This window comes from Trichechus manatus, unplaced genomic scaffold, assembly GCF_000243295.1.
Source record: "Trichechus manatus latirostris isolate Lorelei unplaced genomic scaffold, TriManLat1.0 scaffold00045, whole genome shotgun sequence".
In the NCBI taxonomy this organism is placed as follows: Eukaryota; Metazoa; Chordata; class Mammalia; order Sirenia; family Trichechidae; genus Trichechus; species Trichechus manatus.
In genome coordinates, this window is record NW_004443981.1 from 12676260 (window position 1) to 12696728 (window position 20469).

A 20469-nucleotide genomic window follows, 5' to 3' on the forward strand; every position below is an offset into this window, starting at 1 on the left:
CCTTCAGTGTGGATTACACCTCAACATAAAGAAAACAAAAATCCTCACAGCTGGACCAATAAGCAACATCATGATAAATGGAGAAAATAGTGAAGTTGTCAGGGATTTCATTTTGTTTGAATCCACAGTCAACTCGCTTCTAAGCCAGCAGTCAGGAAATCAACATATTGCATTGGGCAGATTTGCTGCAAAAGACTAAAGTGTTTAAAAGCAAAGATGTCACTTTCAGATCTAAGGTGCACTTGACCCAAGCCGTGATGTTTTCAATTGCCTCATACGCATTTGGAAGCTGGATAATGAATAGGGAAGACTGAAGAAGAATCGATGCCTCTGAATTATGGTGTTGGTGAAGAATATTGACTGTACCATGGACTGCCAGAAGAGTGAACAAATCTGTCTTGGAAAAAGTACAGCTAGAATGCTCCTTAGAAGCTAAGATGGTGAGACTTAGTCTCATGTACTTTGGATGTGTCATCAGGAGAGACCACTCCCTGGAGAAGGACATCATACTTGGTAAAGTAGAGGGGCAGCGAAAGAGAGGAAGACCCTCAATGAGATAGACTGACATGGTGGCTGCAACAGTGGCCTCAGACATAGCAATGATTGTGAGGATGCTGCAGGACCGGGCAGTGTTTCATTCTGTTGTACACAGGGTCACTAGAAGTCAGAACCAGCTCGACGGCACGTAACAACATCTTTCCCACCTTCTGGCTTGCCCCATTTTCCCTCCCTCTGTCCTTCATTTTGTTTTTGTGTTTGCTTTTAAGGAGTAAGACTATAGATACACTTCTATCCCATTTCTTTCCCTCCCTCATTGAGAGTGCTTGTCTTTTCTCTGAATGTTTTTCTGCTTAATGCATTACCCCGTAAAAACATATGGTAGTAGTGGGTATTTTTAAAATTTACGTCAGCAGTATCATATGCATAATGTTTTCAAAAACACGATCCATTTTGTCTTTTCTTCATGTTGGTACAGATAGATGGGATTCATTTCATTTGCTCTACAGAATTCTGTCGTTTGGCTCCATTGTTGTTTTCTCATGCCCCCTCTCTTGGACATACTTGGATTAGTGTGATGCTCCTAGAATCAGCGAGATTGTGCATGTTCTTACACACATCTTGTGCACATTTGTGAGGTTGTGATTTTTGTTTTAATGGAATTTTGTTAAAGCAAATGTGAATATGAGAGATTGCACTTGGACTTCCAGGGGGAAGAATCCTTAGTAGTGGTAATAAAACATCTTAATGAAGGCTTTCCCCCTTCTCGCATACCGTGACCTCATAGTACCTGATACTCAGTGTTCATATTACCTAATATTCCCTATGTATTTCTCTTTACCTGGCAGGGATTTTAGGATTTAACCTGCCTCTTCTGTCACTAGTTAAGACGTGTACTGTGACTCTCTGGTGATTCACTTGGACTGTTCAAGATTGCAGTGTTACGACTATTGTCCATGTTAAGTAGGGTCTGTTTTTATTTTCCGAGATCAGTACGTGTGGTCTGTGTCCTAAAAGTAGCTCTTGTTTTTTGAAACATGGATTGATATAGGTCTGTCTGTTACTTTTGATGGAAAAAGAGAAGATTACTTTCCTGATCTAATGAAATGGGCCTCTGAAAATGGAGCATCCGTGGAGGGTTTTGAAGTGGTTAACTTCAAAGAAGAAGGCTTTGGTTTGAGAGCAACGAGAGATATCAAGGTGAGTTATAAGGTGTTGACATGAGTGGTCTGAGTGTGTCCTGAGTGTGGGGTGGCCTGGAGCGCCTGGGCAAGGAGATAGAGGACTCGGGTTTGCTGCTGAGCCCCGCAAACAGCCTCCTGGGGCCAGCCTTGCATCTGTTCTGGGCAGCCCCTCCAGCTCGTCCTCCTCAGGAGCCACGTGGTAGCCCGTGATTTGGGGCAAGTTGACTCGCGTTTGTGAGTCTGTTAGGAGGCAGAGCCTGCCTCACAGGGTTTGAGATTTAAATGAAGAGCAGGATGTGGATTCAAGGTAGTTTGGAGGGAGAGCACATGGAACCTTGTGATGGGGTGGATGGGAGGGTGGGGGGCTGTGTCAGGGATGCTCCCCAGTTTCCTGGAATGGATACTTGAGTGGTTAGAGGTACCCCTGACTGAAGCGGCAACACCAGCAGAGAATAGAGAGGGAAGAAAAGAAACACACACCTGAGTGAGGGTGCCCCTTCTCCACTCGCGGCGCTCCCTGACGTCCCCAGCCCCTCCACCCCTCGCTCACCCTCTCCTGGTAGGTGTGTCGTTGCTTGATCTGTCTGGTGAGTCTGGGGAAGGGAGCTGGTTGCTCAGATGTGTTCGTTTCTGCCGCGCTCCCCTAGCCTGCAGGTCCCACGAGACAGACCCTCCCACGGGGAGGCGCTGGGGCTCCAGCTCTGCCTGTAGCTGGGTAGGGAAGTCTGTCTCATTCTGGGGTTCAGTAGGTGATACTTTTGGTGACCATCTGCTGTATTCTCGTGTCTGTCTCGGTTCAGAATTTGAGTGGAAGAAATGGGTGTTATTTATTTGGACCGCTTAAATCTTCAGTGACATTTTTGGTCAAGTTGTGATTAGTCGTTGATACGCTGATAAATCGCTAGATGCCTATTAAATAATCTACTGTGTTTGTTATTACCCCAGACTTCCAAAAAAAGGGGGATCTTTCCTTCATGATGCTTGTCATCTAGTTAGGGACAAGGCACATACAGGTAATTCAGATCGTGGGCACGAGTAAAAGGCAAGCGTAAACAAGATGTCACCTGTTCTCGGCTTGTATCAGGTGAGAAACAGACAGAGACGCAGCACTCGTGTGAGGGCTGTCCCAAATGGCTTAGCTCTTGTCTGTCTTTACTACGTGCACCTTTTAAGCAGCATACGTCCTCAGGTGGAAGAACAGACTGGAAAGAAGCAGCTCCTTTTGCCAAGAAATAAGATGATGCTTTGGCCAAAATAAATAAACCTTATGCTTTTTTGCCAGTGACCATTGTGCTTTAAAGAAAGCACAGATGGGGTGAGCGCTCCCTAGCTTCAGAAACTCAGGTGTGGGAGCCATTCATGTAGATTTAGGTTTTTTGTTGGGGGCAGAATTTTTTTTTTTTTTTTGTTTCTAGATAGAACTTAAAAATTTAAGTACAGAGAAGATACTTTTGTGTTCACTGCCCTAAATTATTTTATTTGCTTCAAATTAAAGTTGAAAGTCCCTCTTCTGATGATTTGCTTTCTCAGTTTAGTTAGTTTTTCTACTGGAAATATGATTTTAAAATATGCTTCTGCTCGTTTAACCAATTATTGAATTGAATGCTTTTGTTTTCAAATCCATTGGATACTTAGAAATGAAATGCTGATGTGTAAGGTTAACTTGTGTTTGCTGTCTGATTGGATTTCTGACCATAGAAATTTTAACATCTTTTGATGATACTACTATTTTCTTATTTTTTTCCCTAGGCAGAAGAATTATTTTTATGGGTTCCAAGAAAATTACTTATGACTGTTGAATCTGCTAAAAATTCAGTGTTGGGTGAGAATAATTTCTGACTGTTCGTTCAAGGCAAAGTACAAGTGGCAGAAACATAAAAGATTTCATTTGGTGGAGCTAAGGATCAGATTTGGGTGTTCTCAACTGGTGAAATAGTCCCCCAAATCCACATTAAATGTCTTTCATGAGAGATTGTTAGTAATCTGACATAGTAGGAGAGGGCCAAAAGAAAGATGCGTATTATTTTAAATATTACAAGTCATTTCAGTTATTTCTATGACATTAATAGATGTTTTGAATGAATACTTTTTAAAGAAGTTTGTGGAACTTACGTTGTTAACTTCTGGGTTAATTCAGGGCCCTTATATTCTCAAGACCGAATTCTTCAAGCCATGGGAAATATCACACTGGCCTTTCATCTGCTGTGTGAGAGAGCCAACCCTAACTCTTTCTGGCAGCCCTACATTCAGACCCTGCCCAGTGAATACGATACCCCTCTCTACTTTGACGAAGATGAAGTTCGCTATCTTCAGTCGACTCAAGCTATTCATGACGTCTTCAGCCAGTATAAAAACACAGCTCGACAGTATGCCTATTTCTATAAGGTGATCCAGGTAAGCTGCTGGGTTCTGTTCTGATACGTGTTGAACAGGGCGGGGAAGAAAAGGAAACTGGTTGCAGTAAATGTTCCGCTTGACATCTTATTTAAGGATGCGTAAATATTTTTATTTTTTAATTAAAAGACATTCAAGTATAGTCTGTTTTTTCCATGTTTTTGGCTATACCAGTGAAATATTGTTTTGAATACAATATCTGACTTCATCAGGGACCAGTGTAACATAAGCAGCAATGAGTCCTGAGTTATTAAAGAGTCACTAGGTTTTACTGAAAACCTATAAAGTGTATCTAATGTACAAAGATGCACTAAATTTTCCAAGAAAATGAAAGTCTATTTGTGGGTTCTTCACACACACACACACACACACACACACACACACACACACACACACACACACGTATTAAAATACTGACATTTGATTTATTAAATTATGACTCTGGTTTCTTTTTTTCTCAACATGTACAGTACATTACATTAATTTTAGTTAGTTTTAAGTAAAAGGGTCAATATGAAAGTTTCTGTAAGGTGTGAACACTTGAACTAGGCCTGGCTGCTCCTTTCATCTGCCAGTATTTTTCATTTCCAGGTGGACAGCAGATACCAGGTTCAGGGCCCGTGTCACATTTCCCCCAGAGGCTGAGAGGGGCAGTTTCTTTGCACCTGATCCTCCCCTGTCTCAGCCACTCGGGAGTCAGCTCCTGGGCTACCACAAGTGGGAAAGTGAGCTACAGCACTCCTTCTCCTCTTCTGTGGGCAATTTGACAAATTCGCCTTGATTTGGTTGTGCGTTAGATGGTCTGGCCCTAGTGGGTTTTATTTGAAGGAAGTAGTAATCCCATTTTATGTCCACAGGTAATATTGCTTTCTGTCCATAATTTAACTTTACAGCATGTTACTGCACAAGAATATTGCATTCAGAGTTATATCCTAGCCCTCAAAATGCTTCACACAAACCCCAAATGATACAACCTCTGTTGTCCTCAAGTATAAATCACTTTGTTTTTCTAAACCCTAAACTTTAGGAAGTCATTGGGAGTTATCATGCAGTATATCCGCAGCTTTTATTTCAAGTAGGTGTGATTTAAAAATATCGACGGAGCCATATCAAACTTGGATTCTTCAGTCAGTGTACACCTGCAGTCCTAAGTCGGGTGTGGCTCCAGTGACCTGGAGGGGTTTTGCTTTTACTCTTAGTTCTCAACTGTGCGTTTGTAATGCCTAAAACTAAAGCTGCCTTTCGTAGGTGGAGTCTCTGTCACTTTCTCTCACTAGACAACAGACTGGAAGCCAGCTCTCTTCAGTAACGTGTTTCTCAAGTCCCCGCAGCCCTTCGTTGGCACACGCGGAAGTCTCCCCTGAGAGGACTCGGTTCTGCTGTTGGGTTGGGGGTGCTAGAATGACGGCAGGTCCTGTGTAACTGGCCTGTTGTAAAAAGAGCGTGGCGGCAGCATCTGACCTCCTCTGACTTTGTGAGGTGGGAGGAGAATCAAGATCAACAGCAGCAGCCCAAGGCTGATTCCTGTGAGATGGAGGTCAGACATGCCTCCTCTCCACCATCTTTACCAATTCTGACACCAGCTGTCCCCCCCTCAACACTCTCTACTTCTCTTCTGTGTTCGATAGTTCATTGCAATGGCCACACAGAACTCACAGACAATACTCATGATTATGGAGTTTATTAGGGAAGTAACAGGTTACAGTTCAGGATCAGGAACACTCAGGATACATTTGGATCAGGACAGCCTGTTCTCAGCCATGCCTGCAGGCACACCTCTCTCTGGCCTCTCGGCCTCTTCCCTGCTTGGGCAAGTGTTACAGAGCTCTGTTTGCTCCGCCGCCACGTGTCCAGAGGCACCCCACACCTGCAGGAAGCCTCCTGCCCAAGGCGCTCAGCTCTCTTGCTCCGTGGGTCGGCACACCCACCGTAACTGCCTTGCTCTGTGGGCCAGGAAGCTCACCACGCTGTCTCCTACAGGTCTCCTGGTTCAGCAGCCTCTGCTGCTGCTGCTTCTCACCATTTCTTGCTGTCTCTGGTGTTACATCTCTCTCTCTGTGTCTCCTGGGCCTAGGAGGTCTCCGTGCAGGGATTCCGGGCCCAATGGACACACTCCATTCCTAGTTCTTCTTTCTTGGTGGTAGTAGGTGCCCCCTGCTCTGGGATTGACTGCTCTTTGAAGCCTAGCAGGATGGTAAAACTGACCAGTCCCCTCGTTAGGGTGCCATACATGTTATTTGCATGGTCCCACCCCCACAAGAGTGCCATGCACCTTATTATTTACATTATTAGCAAGCTATCCAATCTCCTGGGTGGGCCACAAGAATCTCATTTCATAGTCATTTGGTGGGAGTTGGAAAGACTATGGCTAGAGGGGCCATGTTAAGTCATCCACTGCACCGCACCTGTGGTCTTTGCTGTTGCGTTGCACTCACTGGCCGGCTTGCCTCGGTGTTAACTAAGCAGTGCAGTGTTGCCTTAGAATTGCCTGTGAGTCACAAAAGCCCTCTCTTCATGTAAATGGAACCGTTTCATGTCACTCTGTTTAAGAGCAGGTCTGTTACAACCCCCTGAAGCAACCTCGCTTGGACACTGCTCAGGTGGCTGCATTTTACCACATTCTGTGTAGTAAATAGTACTGTTGTGAATATCTCAGGAACTAGAGAACATTCCAAAAGTACACTCTTAATTCAGAAGTTTTCCCAAGAGCAATAAAATTCTCCCATGAGTAAGAACAATTTGTATAACTTAATAAATACAAGTATCCTTTAAAAAATAATAACCAGATTCTTAAAGCCTTAATGGATCTAGCTTTTTAAAGCAAATATTCCTTTCTATTGAAAATTTTAATCAATAAATGGGAAAACAAGGTATGTACAAATGTGAAATTAACAGGTAATCAAATGTTAACTCTTCTTGTGCAGTTAAACCGATGTGAGTATTTGAAAATAATTGTCCTGGTTTAAAGAGGAAATCCGGCTGAGTATTTTTCTTACTGTCAAAAGCATCAGACTAGCAAGAACACAGTGTGCCTGTGTCCACATCAGTATTTTATTTCATTGGCGGTTCTCACTGGGGTCGTTTTGCCCCTGAGAGGCATTTGGCAGTGTCTGGGACGTTTTTGTTGTTACAACCGGAGTGGGGCAGAGTGCAGGCTTTAGCCAGGCCAGGGATGCTGCTAACCAGCCTACAATGCATACAGCAGCCCCCACAACAAACACTTCTCTGCCCCAAATGTCGTACTGCTGAGATTGAGCAACCCCGCTGTGTGTTTATATTACAGAACACAGTACCTCAGATACCCTACCTGTAAAAACCGTTGTCGTTGAGTGGATCCCAACTCTCAGTGACCCTATAGGACAGAGTAGAACTGCTCCGTAGGGTTTCCAAGGAGTGGCTGGTGGATTCAAACTGCCGACCTTTTGGTTAGCAACCGAGCCCTAAACCACTGTGCCACCAGGGCTCATTATCCCTTCTAATAATTGGGTGAGGGGGCCCTGATCCTAGTTGAGAGTCAGTCTGCCTGCTGTATCAGGAAGTTGGCTTGTAGCTGAGCTCAGACCCCTCCCTGGCTGTTGTTGCTGCTGTAGCTAGGAAAAATGGATTTTAAAGCACTTTTTTGTTTACTGTCTTTTAACAAACATCCTTTAAAGTAAAAGAACAAACAAACTGGAAAAACCCTGCAAGTATAAGACCAGGTTTAGAGATGTTTGTCTTGTTAAGGACATAAATACAAGGGGAAAAACCCTGAGAAAATGTAAACATAAAGTTTGACTTACTCTTCAGAGTAGTGCAGATTTGGACTAAGGCATCAAGACCCTGGAGTTGAATTTTAAAGTGAAGTATGTCCTTGGGCTCTGCAAACGGTTAACACTCGACTATTAGCTGTAAGGTTGGTGGTGTGAACCCACACAGAGGTGCCTTGGAAGAAAGCCCTGGCGATCTGCTTCTGAAAGGTCACAGCTTTGAAAACTCTGGAGCAGTTCTCCTCTGCACACGGGGTTGCCATGAGTCTGAGTCAGCTCCATGGCAACCAGCAACAGCAGCACATGTGGTGGGTTGTGATCACTCCTGCAGGTTAGCTGGGGAGAGTTTAGTCAGGAAGGGGGTGTTTGAGTGATGGGAGGGAGAGAGCCAGGTTCCCTGAAGAGGGAGCCCAGACTGGTAGGGTGTAAGGAAGACTCCCAAGCAAGTGCCAGACAGTCTGTCCAAGGGGAGGTCGGATGGCCGGTGCACAGAACATGAGCTTTGTAGCGAGGCAGACCTGAGCGGAAATCTGGATTCCATCTCTCCCCTGCTCGTTAAATATAATGAGGAAGTAGTTGCTCTATAGCTGAGTCTGGTTTCTAATCTGTCAAATAAAAATATTACGACCACCGTTCCGTGCGGCTGTCATTGGCTTGTTCATGTGAAGTGCCTAGTTCCCCAGTGCAGAGCTGGACAACTGTGCCTCTGGTCCTTAGGAGGCCACTTTCCTCTGGGCAGCTCCAGGGAAGTCCCGGGCTGCCAGGCTTGAATCCCACGGTACTCACAGCTGCCTCTCTGGGCTTCCCTGGTCTGCACCACGCGACGGTCATCGTGCAGATGGGGGCGGGGTGGCGCCCGCGACTTGGCTTAGAAGTGTTTATGTTACTGTCATTTTGTGTTTCAGTCCTTGAGGCCTTATTTGGCAGTTTTGTTTTTTATTAAATTGCTTTTCCCCCTGTCCTTTTCATACCTTATATCAGTATTTCGTAACCTGTTCTCCTAAAAGGTGACCGAAGGATGGTGGAGAGTGTTCCTGCAGGACAAGGACATAGTCCAAAGTGACCGCCACAAGCTCACAATTACTTTGAAGTCTGAGGTTTTTGTTGTATTGTTGTTGGGTTTGGGTCACTTTTTTTTTATTTTTCCCCATACAAAAATTTATACGTACATTGTTATGTGACCCTAATTGCTCTCCCCATACTGTGACAGCACACTCCTCCTTTCCGCCCCTGATTTCCTGTGTCCATTCAACCAGCTCCTGACCCTCTCTGCCTTCCCATCTCGCCTCTGGACAGGAGCTGCCCATTTAGTCTCATGTATCTACTTGAGCTAAGAAGCACTCTCTTCACGAGTGTCATTTTATGTTCCATAGTCCAGTCTAATCTTCATCTGAAGAGCTGGCATCCGGAATGGTCTTAGTTCTGGGTTGACAGAGAGTCTGGTAGCCATGCTTTCTGGGGTCCCTCCAGTCTCAGTCAGACCATTAAATCTGGTCTTTTACTAGATTTTGAGTTCTGCACCCCACCTTTCTCCTGCTCCATCAGGGACTCTCTGTTGTGTTCCCCATCAGGGCAGTCATTGGTGGTAGCCGAGCACCATCTAGTTCTGGTCTCAGGCTCATGGAGTCTCTGGTTTTTGTGGCCCTTTCTGTCTCTGGGCTAATACTTTCCTTGTGTCTTTGGTGTTCTTCATTCTCCTTTACTCCAGGTGGTTGGGACCAATTGATGCATCTTAGATGGCCGCTTGCAAGCTTTTGAAACCCCAGATGCCACTCACCAAAGTAGGATGCAGAACATTTTCTTAATAAGCTTTGTTATGCCAGTTGACCTAGATGTCCCCTGAAAGCGTGGTCCCCAGATTTGGTCACTTTTTTAAATCTTAAAACCTTCTGTAAATGTTTATGCTTGCTGTAGTTTTAAAATCATGGGGTCAGTGACCTACTATCAAGTCAGACTGGCATTGCAGGAAAACAGCCCTGCTTTCCCTAGGACCCCCTGTGCGTGGCGAGCCCACCGCGTAGCCCCGCAGCGCCCCCGTTGCAGTGTGAGGCGCAGGCCTTCAGGTGTAGTGCGTGCTGTCGTCCTGACGCTGCTCCGTGATGCCTGGTCCTTGTCAAGGGGGACAATGTGACCATTGGTTAACATCAGCAAACATAAGCAGAAGGAGGGGTCATCACAAATTTGTCAAAGTGCGCATTGTGTGTCGCTGGCTTGATTCTGACTCACGGCGACCCCATGTGACAGGGTAGAGCTGCCTAACAGGGCTTTTGGGCTGTAATCTTTATACGAACAGATCGCTGGGTTTTTTCTACCATGGAGTGGCTGATGGTTTTGAACCTCTGACCTTCTGGTTAGCAGCCAAGTGCTTGAAAATTTAGTTTTTATAGAAGATGTCTTAACCAGTGATTGAAGTAAGTGCCTGTCAGAGAAGAGCTACCGGCAGCCTGGAATGAGGGGTACTGATGTTAGGACCGAGGAGGCATAGGCTGTGTGTAGGAATTCATGATAAAGACGAACAGATTTAAAGAAAAGTTATCTTTTTAAAAATTGTATTTTGAGTCTGATTTCCTAGTTTTGGAAGGTTCTCATCACTTCTAAAGTAGTAAGTCAGAGTAACTGTAAATGTTCCTGTGCTGCTGTGCTATTAACCTGCCATGTTTCTCCCCGCAGCCCCAAGTGTGTATCCTTCTCTTGCTGCTCCAGGGCTAGGTGTTGGGCTGCTGCTCCTCCTTTTCAGTAGGTCACTTCATCAGCGGGTTATCATGCAGGGAGAGTGCCGTCATAGCAGGTCCGTCACAGCAGGTCACAGCAGGTCACTGTTACTGTCAGCGTGGTGACCACCCTCAGGGTTTTTTGTGGTTTTGGCATTGCTGCTCTTAACCTTTTTCAGTGTCATGGAACCCTCTTTTCAGAGAAATGCATGTGTGTAGTAACTATATCAGGGGGCCCTGCTGGCGCAGTGGTTAAAGCACTCAGCTGCTAATCAAAAGGTTGGCGCTCTGCAGGAGAAAGATGTGACAGTCTGCTTCTGTAACAATTACAGCCTTGGAAACTCCATGGGGCAGTTCTGCGCTGTCCTATAGGGTCACTAAGCTGGAATCGACTCAGCGGAAAGGGATACTAACTATGTCATAAGCATTGGACTAACTCTATCATAAGCATCAGCATGGCATTTTGTGGGGAGGTCCGTATTGTAGAACCCCGTTTGCAGTTTTTACTTATGATTTCCCTTTTCAAATCATTTTCCTGGGTGCCTAGAGCACGCTAGGCGTCTGAACTGAAGCCAACTGTTGTGACCTGACCGCTGGCCTGAAGGGCTGCTGGGGCTCTCAGCCACGTCTCCCGGCGCGTCCTTGTGTGCCAGCAAGCACGATTTGATTCCGCGAGTCTGTGGAGGTGATCACAAGTCCTTGGGAGAGGGGCTCGGAAAAGTGGAATAGTCAGTTCCGCCTTACAGCCTGCTTCAGGTGTTAGGGCTTTCGTCCCAAGAGAAAGGAAGCACTGGTTACTAACTTCTGCGGATTATGAATTCCTTTAGCTAGGTTTCTCTGTACTGCTTTTTTTTTGGATGTTGATCTCTCTGTCTCTGTTGTTCTTTTTGCCTAAAAAGTGGTAAGATAATTTTCTGAGCCATTTCCTCCTACAGTATTTCCATAGTCAAAGGCCTCTTAAAGTGTGGGTGCTTGCTAATTCAGATTACTTTCTGCGTTTCACTTGCTTTGCAGAGTTTTTCGGAAACAGTGTCTGTATAGTAGGGGTTTGTGTTTCGTGATGTTTTAAGATTCCTTCCAGTTTTTACGTTGTACCCTTCAGAAGTTCAGCATGCATTGTGTCTACTTCTGGGTGTTCGGCTGATGCAGCCAGAAGCCTCAAACTCAAGGAATTCTGAGTGTACTTTGTGTTATGGTATAGCACCTGCTGGTGAAATGGGGGTACTGCAGCTTATTGATTGAGGGATGTCAACACCCAAGCTAAAGAAGCTAAATTTAGAAGGTGTGGCTCAGCCAAATGCTGGACAAGGCTTATTAAGACCCTAAGGGGGAGTCAAGTTTCTGTCATTTTGTGAGATGGGGCCAGGGAGGGAGAGATGATTGATGGTAGACGGTGGAACTTGGCATTTTAAACACAGAAATGTCCTTAGCAGATGAGGACCTACCAAAAAGTTCGACTTGGAGTTGAGACTTTTGCATGGAAAAAAAGACCAGTTTTATGATAAAAAAAAAATCAGTGAAAAAGTAGAATTTGGCTTAAACCCATCTTTGAAGTAGTCTAATTGTGTGAAAGCAAAACAAGTCTTATCAGATTTTACTTCACGCAGTTGAATGATGGTCCAAATATGTCTCCTTGATTCCTGTCAATGGAAAAGCACTTAATAGAGGCTGTGGAGGCACTGTGTGTTGAAGCTGGCCCAGGCACTTTGATGTGGGGTTGCCAGCTTGTCCCAAGGTTAAGAGTGATCACAGGGACATGCCATCAACACATGTCAACATCCTGTGTTATTGACATTGAATATGATGCTCTTTTAATTAAATGCACATGTACAGGGTTTAACAAAATAGAGGCAGAGTTATAAAATCAATGACTATAGTCACATTTTCCATTGGTCTTATAATTTCAGTGATTTGTCCTACCTTTCTTGGATTTCCTCCTTTGTGTTCATTACCCAGTTTGAGAGACGCATGGGAAGGTGTGTAGATGGAGAACTCACTTGTGCGCTAACTGCCGTGAGTTTTATTTCAAGGCAAACATCCATTGCAGCAAGCTTCCACTTTCCTGCCGCCTGCTTCAGGATGGAGGAAGGCAGTCTGAAGTCGGCCATCTTCCTTGAATAGGCAACTTCTCCTACCTGGCCAAGGCTGAAGTGAGAAGATATGAGCAGCCCACGTTCACAACTTCTTGTTGCCACAGCCTGTCTCCAAAAACAGGGCCCGCCAAGAGGCAGAGGGAGGTGTTGCTTTGGGTTCTTGGCATGCTGTGGCAGTTGTGGCTAAATACAAACAGTTGCTTCTTCTATTTCCTGCTGTTCTACTTGTCTCTGACGAAGCCACGCAAGAATGGCGCAAGATGTGAATTGCCAGAAGACGGAGTTAGTCTGTGTTTTCGTAAAGCTCTCATCTACATAAAGAAATCCGACATGTATGAGCTGCCAGGAACGTGCACCAGATTAGAGTAAAAACCTTGGGCATTAGCTTACTTTGAAGATCCTAACACAGTGAAACTCACGGAAAGAGTTACTTCAATACCTAAAGCCATTTGTAGATACACGTGTAGATACATTCTGCCACCAGGTGCCGCAGAGTTGACTCCAACTCATAGCGACCCCATGTGTGTCAGAGTAGAACTCTGCTTCATAGGGTTTTCAGTGAATGATTTTCAGAAGTAGATCACCAGGCCTTTCTTCCGAGGTACCTTTGAGTGGGCTCAAATCTCCTATGTTTCGGTTAGCAGCTGAGCACGTTAACTGTTTGCACCACCCGGGGGCCCGATAGATGCGTGTACTTGAGCACAACTGCAAGGGGAAATAGGCATGTGTATCTGTGTAACTATCTCCTCTGGGGCCATGGGTGTATACAGGTGGTTCCCAGGATAGGCTCAGGTGGTATCCAAGTTGTCACTCTGCGCCCATGTGCGGCTCTTCTCCTTACTTAGCTTCTCTCCCTCTGCTGGCTCCTTCTCCATCTAGAAACCTTCATAAAAGCCTCCATCCTAGTCAACCACGCCACCGACTGCTCCTGACCTTGGGTCTTGCCTTTGTTCCTAGTCTCTCTTCGTTTTTAACCCGTTGAATCCTCTTGACTGTTTCACTGAGTCAGCTGATCATTTACTGTTTCTGGATTGTGAGACGCTACACCTGGGGACAAGGACTGGTGTCTCGGGGGATAAACAAAGATTCTTCTTTGAGCTTTTTATTTTGAAATAATTTCAGACTTATAAAAAAGTTGCAAAAATAGTATACAGAGGGTTCCATATACACTTCATTCAGCTTCATCTAAAGTTAACATCTTGAACCACCACAGTCCAGGAAATTAACATTGATGTCATACTTTTGGAGCCCTGGTGGTGCAATAGTTAATAGCTCGGCTGCTAACCAAAAGGTCAGCAGTTCGAATCTACCAGCCGCTCCTTAGGAAGCCCTGTGGGGCAGTTCTACTGTGTCCTGTAGGATTGCTGTGAGTTGGAATTGACTCGACAGCAAGGAGTTTGGTTTTGGTTTTTATACTACTTTTAACTCACCTGCAGGCCCGGTTTGCGTTTCACCGTCTGTCCTCCTAACGCTCTTTTTCTGTTCCAGGACCCCACGTTGCGTTTAGCTGTCGTGTCCCTTTCTTCTCCTCCAACCTGGGGCGGTTCCTCAGTCTTCCCTTGTCTTTCACGACCCTGGCACTTCTGAAGAGCACTGGCCAGTCACTTTGTAGAGTGTCCCTCGGTTTGGACTTGCCTCACGTTTTCTCATCATTAGACTGAGACTGTGTGGTTTGGGCAGGAGCATCGCAGAGGTGACGTGGCCTCCTGAGTGAGTCCTGTCATGGGTACATGTTATTAGTATGTCTTATCACTGGTTTCCCCACTGAAAGTTACTGTTTTTTCTTTTGCGGTTAATGAGTATCTTGTGAGGAGATACTTTGAGACTCTGCAAATACCCTGTTTCTCGTCACACTCTCATCCACCAATTTTAGCATCCATCCATGCTTCTTATCTGCAACACTAATTACTATGTGTTTGCCAAATGGTGATTTTCTGTTTCTGTTATTCGTCCTGTAGGTGTAATTGGAATTTTACTCTAAGAAAGAGCTCCATTTATTTATTCATTCAGCTGTCTATGTCAGTGTGGACTCTTGGATATTTATCTTATTTAATGGTTTATAATACATTACTGTCATCAGTTATTTGATACAAAAATTGTTTAAAACGCTTCTTCATATAAAGATATCTGGATTCCTCCTCAAAATGACAACCATCTTGAGAGTATGTGTGCTCTGCAGTATTTTCCATAAATGTAGATGCATTGAGGTATTCAATAAAAATTTACCGAAATTAATTTGATTGATTGACAGCACAACTGATCACTTACAAAGTTCGCTTAGCCCACCAGCATGAAGTTGGAAGAGTAGCCATGGACACTGCTCCTAGATACTAGTCTCGTGACTTCATTCTCACTTAAATTTTTTCCTGGAGGCAAATGTGTCCCATATGTGACGTTTTTGTTCGCAGCCAACTTCTCAGTAATGTCACACCTACTGAGGGGTGTGAATAGGTACAGAGGTGGAGGGGAAGGAGCCAGGTCCCAGGTGTGGGGACCGGGAGAGAAGGCCAGTTTAATAGAAGAAGACGGAGAGTGATGAGGAGTGTTGTTGTTGTTGTAGGTGCTGTCGAGTCGGTTCCGACTCATAGTGACCGTACGTACTGCAGAATGGAACACTGCCCAGTCCTGCGCCATCCTCACAATAGTTGTTATGCTTGAGCCCATTGTTGCAGCCACAGTGTCATTCTATCTCGTTGAGGGTCTTCCTGTTTGTCGCCGACCCTCTACTTTACCAAGCATGATGTCCTTCCCAAGGACTGGTTCCTCCTGATAACATGTCCCTAGTATGTGAGATGTAGTCTCGCCATCCTTGCTTCTAAGGAGCTTTCTGGTTGTACTTCTCCCAAGACAGAGTTGTTCATTCTTTTGGCAGTCCATGTTATATTCAGTATTCTTTGCCAACACCACAATTCAAAGGCGTCAATTCTTCTTCTGTCTTCCTTATTCATTGTCCAGCTTTTGCATGCGTATGACGTGAATGAAAATACCATGGCTTGAGTCAGGTGCACCTTAGTCTTCAAGGTGACATCTTTGCTTTTCAACACTTTAAAGAGGTCTTTTGCAGATTGGCCCAATGCAGTGCGTCTTTTGGTTTCTTGACTGCTGCTTCCATGAATGTTGATTGTGGATCCACGTAAAATAAAATCCTTGACAACTTCAGTCTTTTCTCCATTTATCATGATGTTGCTTATTGGTCTAGTTGTGAGGATTTTTGTTTTTTCTTATGTTGAGGTATAATCCATACTGAAGGCTGTGGTCTTTGATCTTCATCAGTAAGTGCTTCAAGTCCTCTTCACTTTCAGCAAGCAAGGTTGTGTCATCTGCATAACGCAGGTTGTTAATGAGTCTTCTTCCAATCCTGATGCCCTGTTCTTCTTCAGATAGTCCAGCTTCTCGGATTATTTGCTCAGCCTACAGATTGAATAGGTATGGTGAAAGGATGCAACCCTGACACACACCGTTCCTGACTTTAAACCATGCAGTATCCCCTTGTTCTGTCCAAACATCTGCCTCTTGATCCATGTACAGGTTCCTCTGAGTACAATTAAGTGTTCTGGAATTCCCATGTTGTCAGGGATTTCATTTGTTCCATGACTGGGGCAGGTCGTAGCTGATGTTCTGTGTGGGGCCTTTCTCCTGTCTTGTAGACTTAGAGAGGGCTGGAGGACTTAGTGATATGTCTGTATGAGCTGGGAGGGTTGGCAGCCACATCCGTGCCCTTCTGTAGAAGGTTTCCTGTACAGATTCAGGTAACTGCAGCCTGCCCTGTTTGTTAGTTCCATTCCTGTTCTCCCTGGCCTGGCTGTTCCCCCAGCTGCCCACCTGTTCAACCACAGCCTTCCTCCCCTTTCTCATCTCTTTACCTTACTTGTGGTTCTTGCCCTCTTTAGAAAAACTTCTGACTTTGAGAACCTGTTTTAGGCCCCAAATCCAAACCCATTGCCATTGAGTTGATTCTGACTCACAGCGACCCTACAGGGCAGAGTAGAACTTCCCCCTAGGGTTTCCAAGGAGCGACTGGTGGAAGTAGATGCATGCATACTATCCCACAGCCTTCGACTTCACGTTATCCAGGTGTTACATGTTAGCAGAGGCGCCTACCTGGGAATGACAGACAGACTTACAGGGATAACAACTTACGTACACGTCCCTAGCGATGGGTCTCGGGCCAGCAGCCTGTCAGCAGAAAGAAAACGTGAACATTTATGGCCGTGCCTGCGGTGCCACACCGTGAGGACCTTCTTCCCTCCGATTCTTCCTGTGGGAAGAGCCAGGCGTTACTGCCTTCCCGAGGGAACTTGAGGCAGAGTTAACGGAATTAGGCTGAGAAGAGACCTGAGATCCTAGGCCCAGCCCAGTGATGGGAGAATTCTTGTACTGAGAAGTTAAAGCAGAGGCCAGAAAGGCCGTGGGCTCACTCCTGAGTCAGCACTTAGCAAGCACCGCCTCAGGCCAGCAGTGCCGAGACGCTCCCTAGAGACTGGCCTGATCCTCGCCGTGACCCAAAGCTGGGCATTAGCCCCATTTTACGGCTGAGGAGACAGACATCGTGGTGAGAAAGCCGGCCCAAGTCGACCGGCTGATCAGGATGGAAGCCCGGATCCGTCTGACCCCGGAGACCGTGGTTTCCCACCGCCCCGCGCTGTCCGTCCGGCCAGACCATCCTTTCACAGTGCCTTACTGTCACCCCTCCAGCCCCGCTGCACCCGCCCTGGCCCTTTCCCACAAGTCTGGTCAGTAGAATTTTTTGTGAAAATCTCCACAAATTTAAAAACAGAAGAAGCTTCAAAAAATACCTTTCTTAAAACCTACTTTTCCCCCACCACAAAGCCTGTATTCGGGGTATAAGTTCCCTATCTTTGGAGACGTGTTTTTTTGTGTGTGTGTTTCTTGGTTTTATTTTTATTCACGTTTCCCCTTTATTAAAATTGTGGCAAAAATATTTAAAACGTTTGCTAATATGACATTTTTTACACGTACAGGTCAGTGACGTTGATTATGTCCATTATGCTGTGTAACTATCGCCCCATCTGGTCCTACATTCCTCCACCTCCATTAACAGAAGCTCAGTGCCCCCTCAGCCCCTTTCCTCCTTCTTCCCGCCTCTCGTAACCACAAACAAACTTTGGTTTTTGTGTTGTTGCTGTTGGGTGCCGTCGAGTTAATTTCCACTCATAGTGACCCCATGTGACAGAGGAGGATTTTCTAGGCTGTAATCTTTATGGAAGCAGATTGCCAGGTCTTTCTCCCATGGAGTGGGTGGGTAGGTTCAAACCACCAACCTTTAGGTCAGCAGGCAAGCGCTTAACTGGTTGTGCCACCAGGGCTTCTTCCTTTGCCTGTTTCCTGTAAGAGGGGTCATGTAATATTTGTCCTTTTGTGACTGACTGACTTCGCTCAGCATGATGTTTTCCAGGTTTATCTGCATTGTAGCGTGTGTCAGGACCTCATTTCCTTTCTGGCTGACCAGCATGTTCTGGTTTTAATGTGTCTGAGAGAAGAGGTTGGGACCAGCGCGTGTTTTTAAGGAGACCCCGGGTGAGTGCCCTTTTGATAACAATCTTGCAAGTTAACGGACGTATTTGTGAGCACCCACGTTGGTTGATATTGGTGTCCCAACACATGCTGTTGGTTCCTGTCCGGAGAACTCTCCCGTTTCTGTCATTTCTCTTGGCTTAGGTGGTTTAGGCTGCTGCTAGATGTGGCAGAGGCTGCGACTTTATACCTGTCTTCATCTCCTCTCGGGAAGAGCACAGTGGTGGTTAAAGCAGGGAAGAGGGGAAGAGACAGTAGAAGTAACGTCAGTTATTATATTATTAATATGTAATTTTTAGTCTAATGGGGACTGGGATCTCTCAGCAGCCCCGAAGCACGCCTAATATCAGATGGAACAGCGCATTGAGCTTAACCTGTGGTGAACCTGAGTACCTGTATGCACTCAGAGATGACTGCATTAACAGAAGTGGTGTTGTTGCTAGGTGCCGTCAGGTGGGTTCCGATTCACAGTAAGCCTATGTACAACAGAACGGAACATTGCCCAGTCCTGCGCCATCCTCACAATCGTTATGTTTGAGCCGATTGTTGCAGTCAGTGTGTCAGTACATCTCATTGAGGGTCTTTCTCTTTTTCACTGACCCTCTACCAAGCGTGATGTCCTTCTCCAGGGCTGATCCCTCCTGATAACATGTCCAGAGCATGTGAGATGAAATCTCATCATCCTTGCTTCTAAGGAGCATTCTGGCTGTACTTCTTCCAAGACAGATTTGTTTGTTCTTTTTGCAGTCCATGGTATATTCAGTGTTCCCTGCCAACACCACAATTCAGAGACGTCAATTCTTCTTTGGTCTTCCTTATTCATCATCCAGCTTTCGCATGCGTATGAGGTGATTGAAAACGCCATGGCTTGGGTCAGGCACACCTTTATCTTCAAGGTGACATCGTTGCTTTTCAGCGCTTTAAAGAGGTCTTTTGCAGCAGGTTTGCCCAATGCAATGCATCTTTTGATTTCCTGACTGCTGCTTCCATGAGTGTTGATTGTGGATCCAAGTAAAATGAAATCCTTGACAACTTCAGTCTTTTTTCTGTTTATCATGATGTTGCTTATTGGTTCAGTTGTGAGGATTTTTGTTTTCTTTATGTTGAGGTGTAAGCCATACTGAAGGCTGTGGTCTTTGGTCTTCATCAGTAAGTGCTTCAAGTCCTCTTCACTTTCAGCAAGCAGGGTTGTGTCGTCTGCATAATGCAGGTTGTTAATGAATCTTCCTCCAATCCTGATACCCCATTCTTCTTCATATAACCCAGCTTCTCAGACTATTTGCTCAGCATACAGATTGAATAAGTATGGTGAAAGGGTACAACCCTGATGCACACCTTTCCTGCCTTTAAACCACACAGTATCCCCTTGTTCTATTTGAATGACTGCATCTTGATCTATGCACAGGTTCCTTATAAGCACAATTAAGTGTTCTGGAATTCCCATTCTTGGCAGTGTTATCCATAATTTGTTATGATCCACACAGTCGAATGGCTTTGCATAGTTAGTAACACCCAGGTAAACATCTTCCTGGTATTCTCTGCTTTCAGCCAAGATCGACATCAGCAATGATATCCCTGGATCCACATCCTCTTCTGAATCTGGCTTGAATTTCTGGCAGTTCCCTGTTGATACACTGCTGCAGCCACCTTTGATTATACCTGTGGTTATAATCCCATCTGGGAATGGGGTTTCTTTGTTATGTTAATAAGACAGTATTAGCCTAGGGTGCATCTTAAGTCTCTTGAGATACAAAAGAACAGATTAGGCAAGCAAGCAAAATGGAGGGGAAGATACATACCACATGATCAAGGAACCTAGGAATAGAAGCTGAAAAGAGACAAAGACCTTCCCCCCAGAGTGGATGGAGAGAGAACCTTCCCCTAGAGTTGGCACCCTGAATCAGACTTCTAGCCTCCTAAACTGTGAGAAAATAAATTTATTTGTTAAAGCCACCCACTTGTGGTGTTTCTGTTACAGCAGCACTTGGTGACTAAGACAGAGAAGATAGCTATTATATTAATGTAATAACAACAGCCTGCCTTTGTGTAGGGCCTTAGAGTTACGAGATGTTTTCACTTCCCTCTTCACGGTTCATCCTCATGATTCCCCAGCAGAGTTAGAAGAGCAGAAAGCTGAAGCTCAGAGGGGCGATTTGGCCAAGGGGAATGGGGTCTGTGCTGCCTGTTTTCTCTGTCTGTCTGTCTGTCTGTCTGTGGAATTGGCATCGCCGTCCCTGCCCAGTGTTGAGATGTCTCTCTTATGCGCGTTTCCCCGGACTGTCAAATGTCTCCGAGCCCTGCTCTGCCA

General features: G+C 45.4%; 1 protein-coding gene across 5 annotated transcripts in view; it reads left to right on the plus strand.

The window, feature by feature from the left end:
- Positions 1–20469, plus strand: part of SETD3 (SET domain containing 3, actin N3(tau)-histidine methyltransferase) — a 110678-nt gene that overhangs the window by 26026 nt on the left and 64183 nt on the right. For all 5 annotated transcript variants that reach the window (XM_023731795.1, XM_023731792.1, XM_023731793.1 and 2 more), the window contains 3 exons: positions 1550–1698; positions 3432–3504; positions 3820–4076. In XM_023731795.1, the coding sequence (XP_023587563.1) occupies positions 1550–1698; positions 3432–3504; positions 3820–4076 (479 nt within the window). The remainder of the gene's footprint in view (positions 1–1549; positions 1699–3431; positions 3505–3819; positions 4077–20469) is intronic.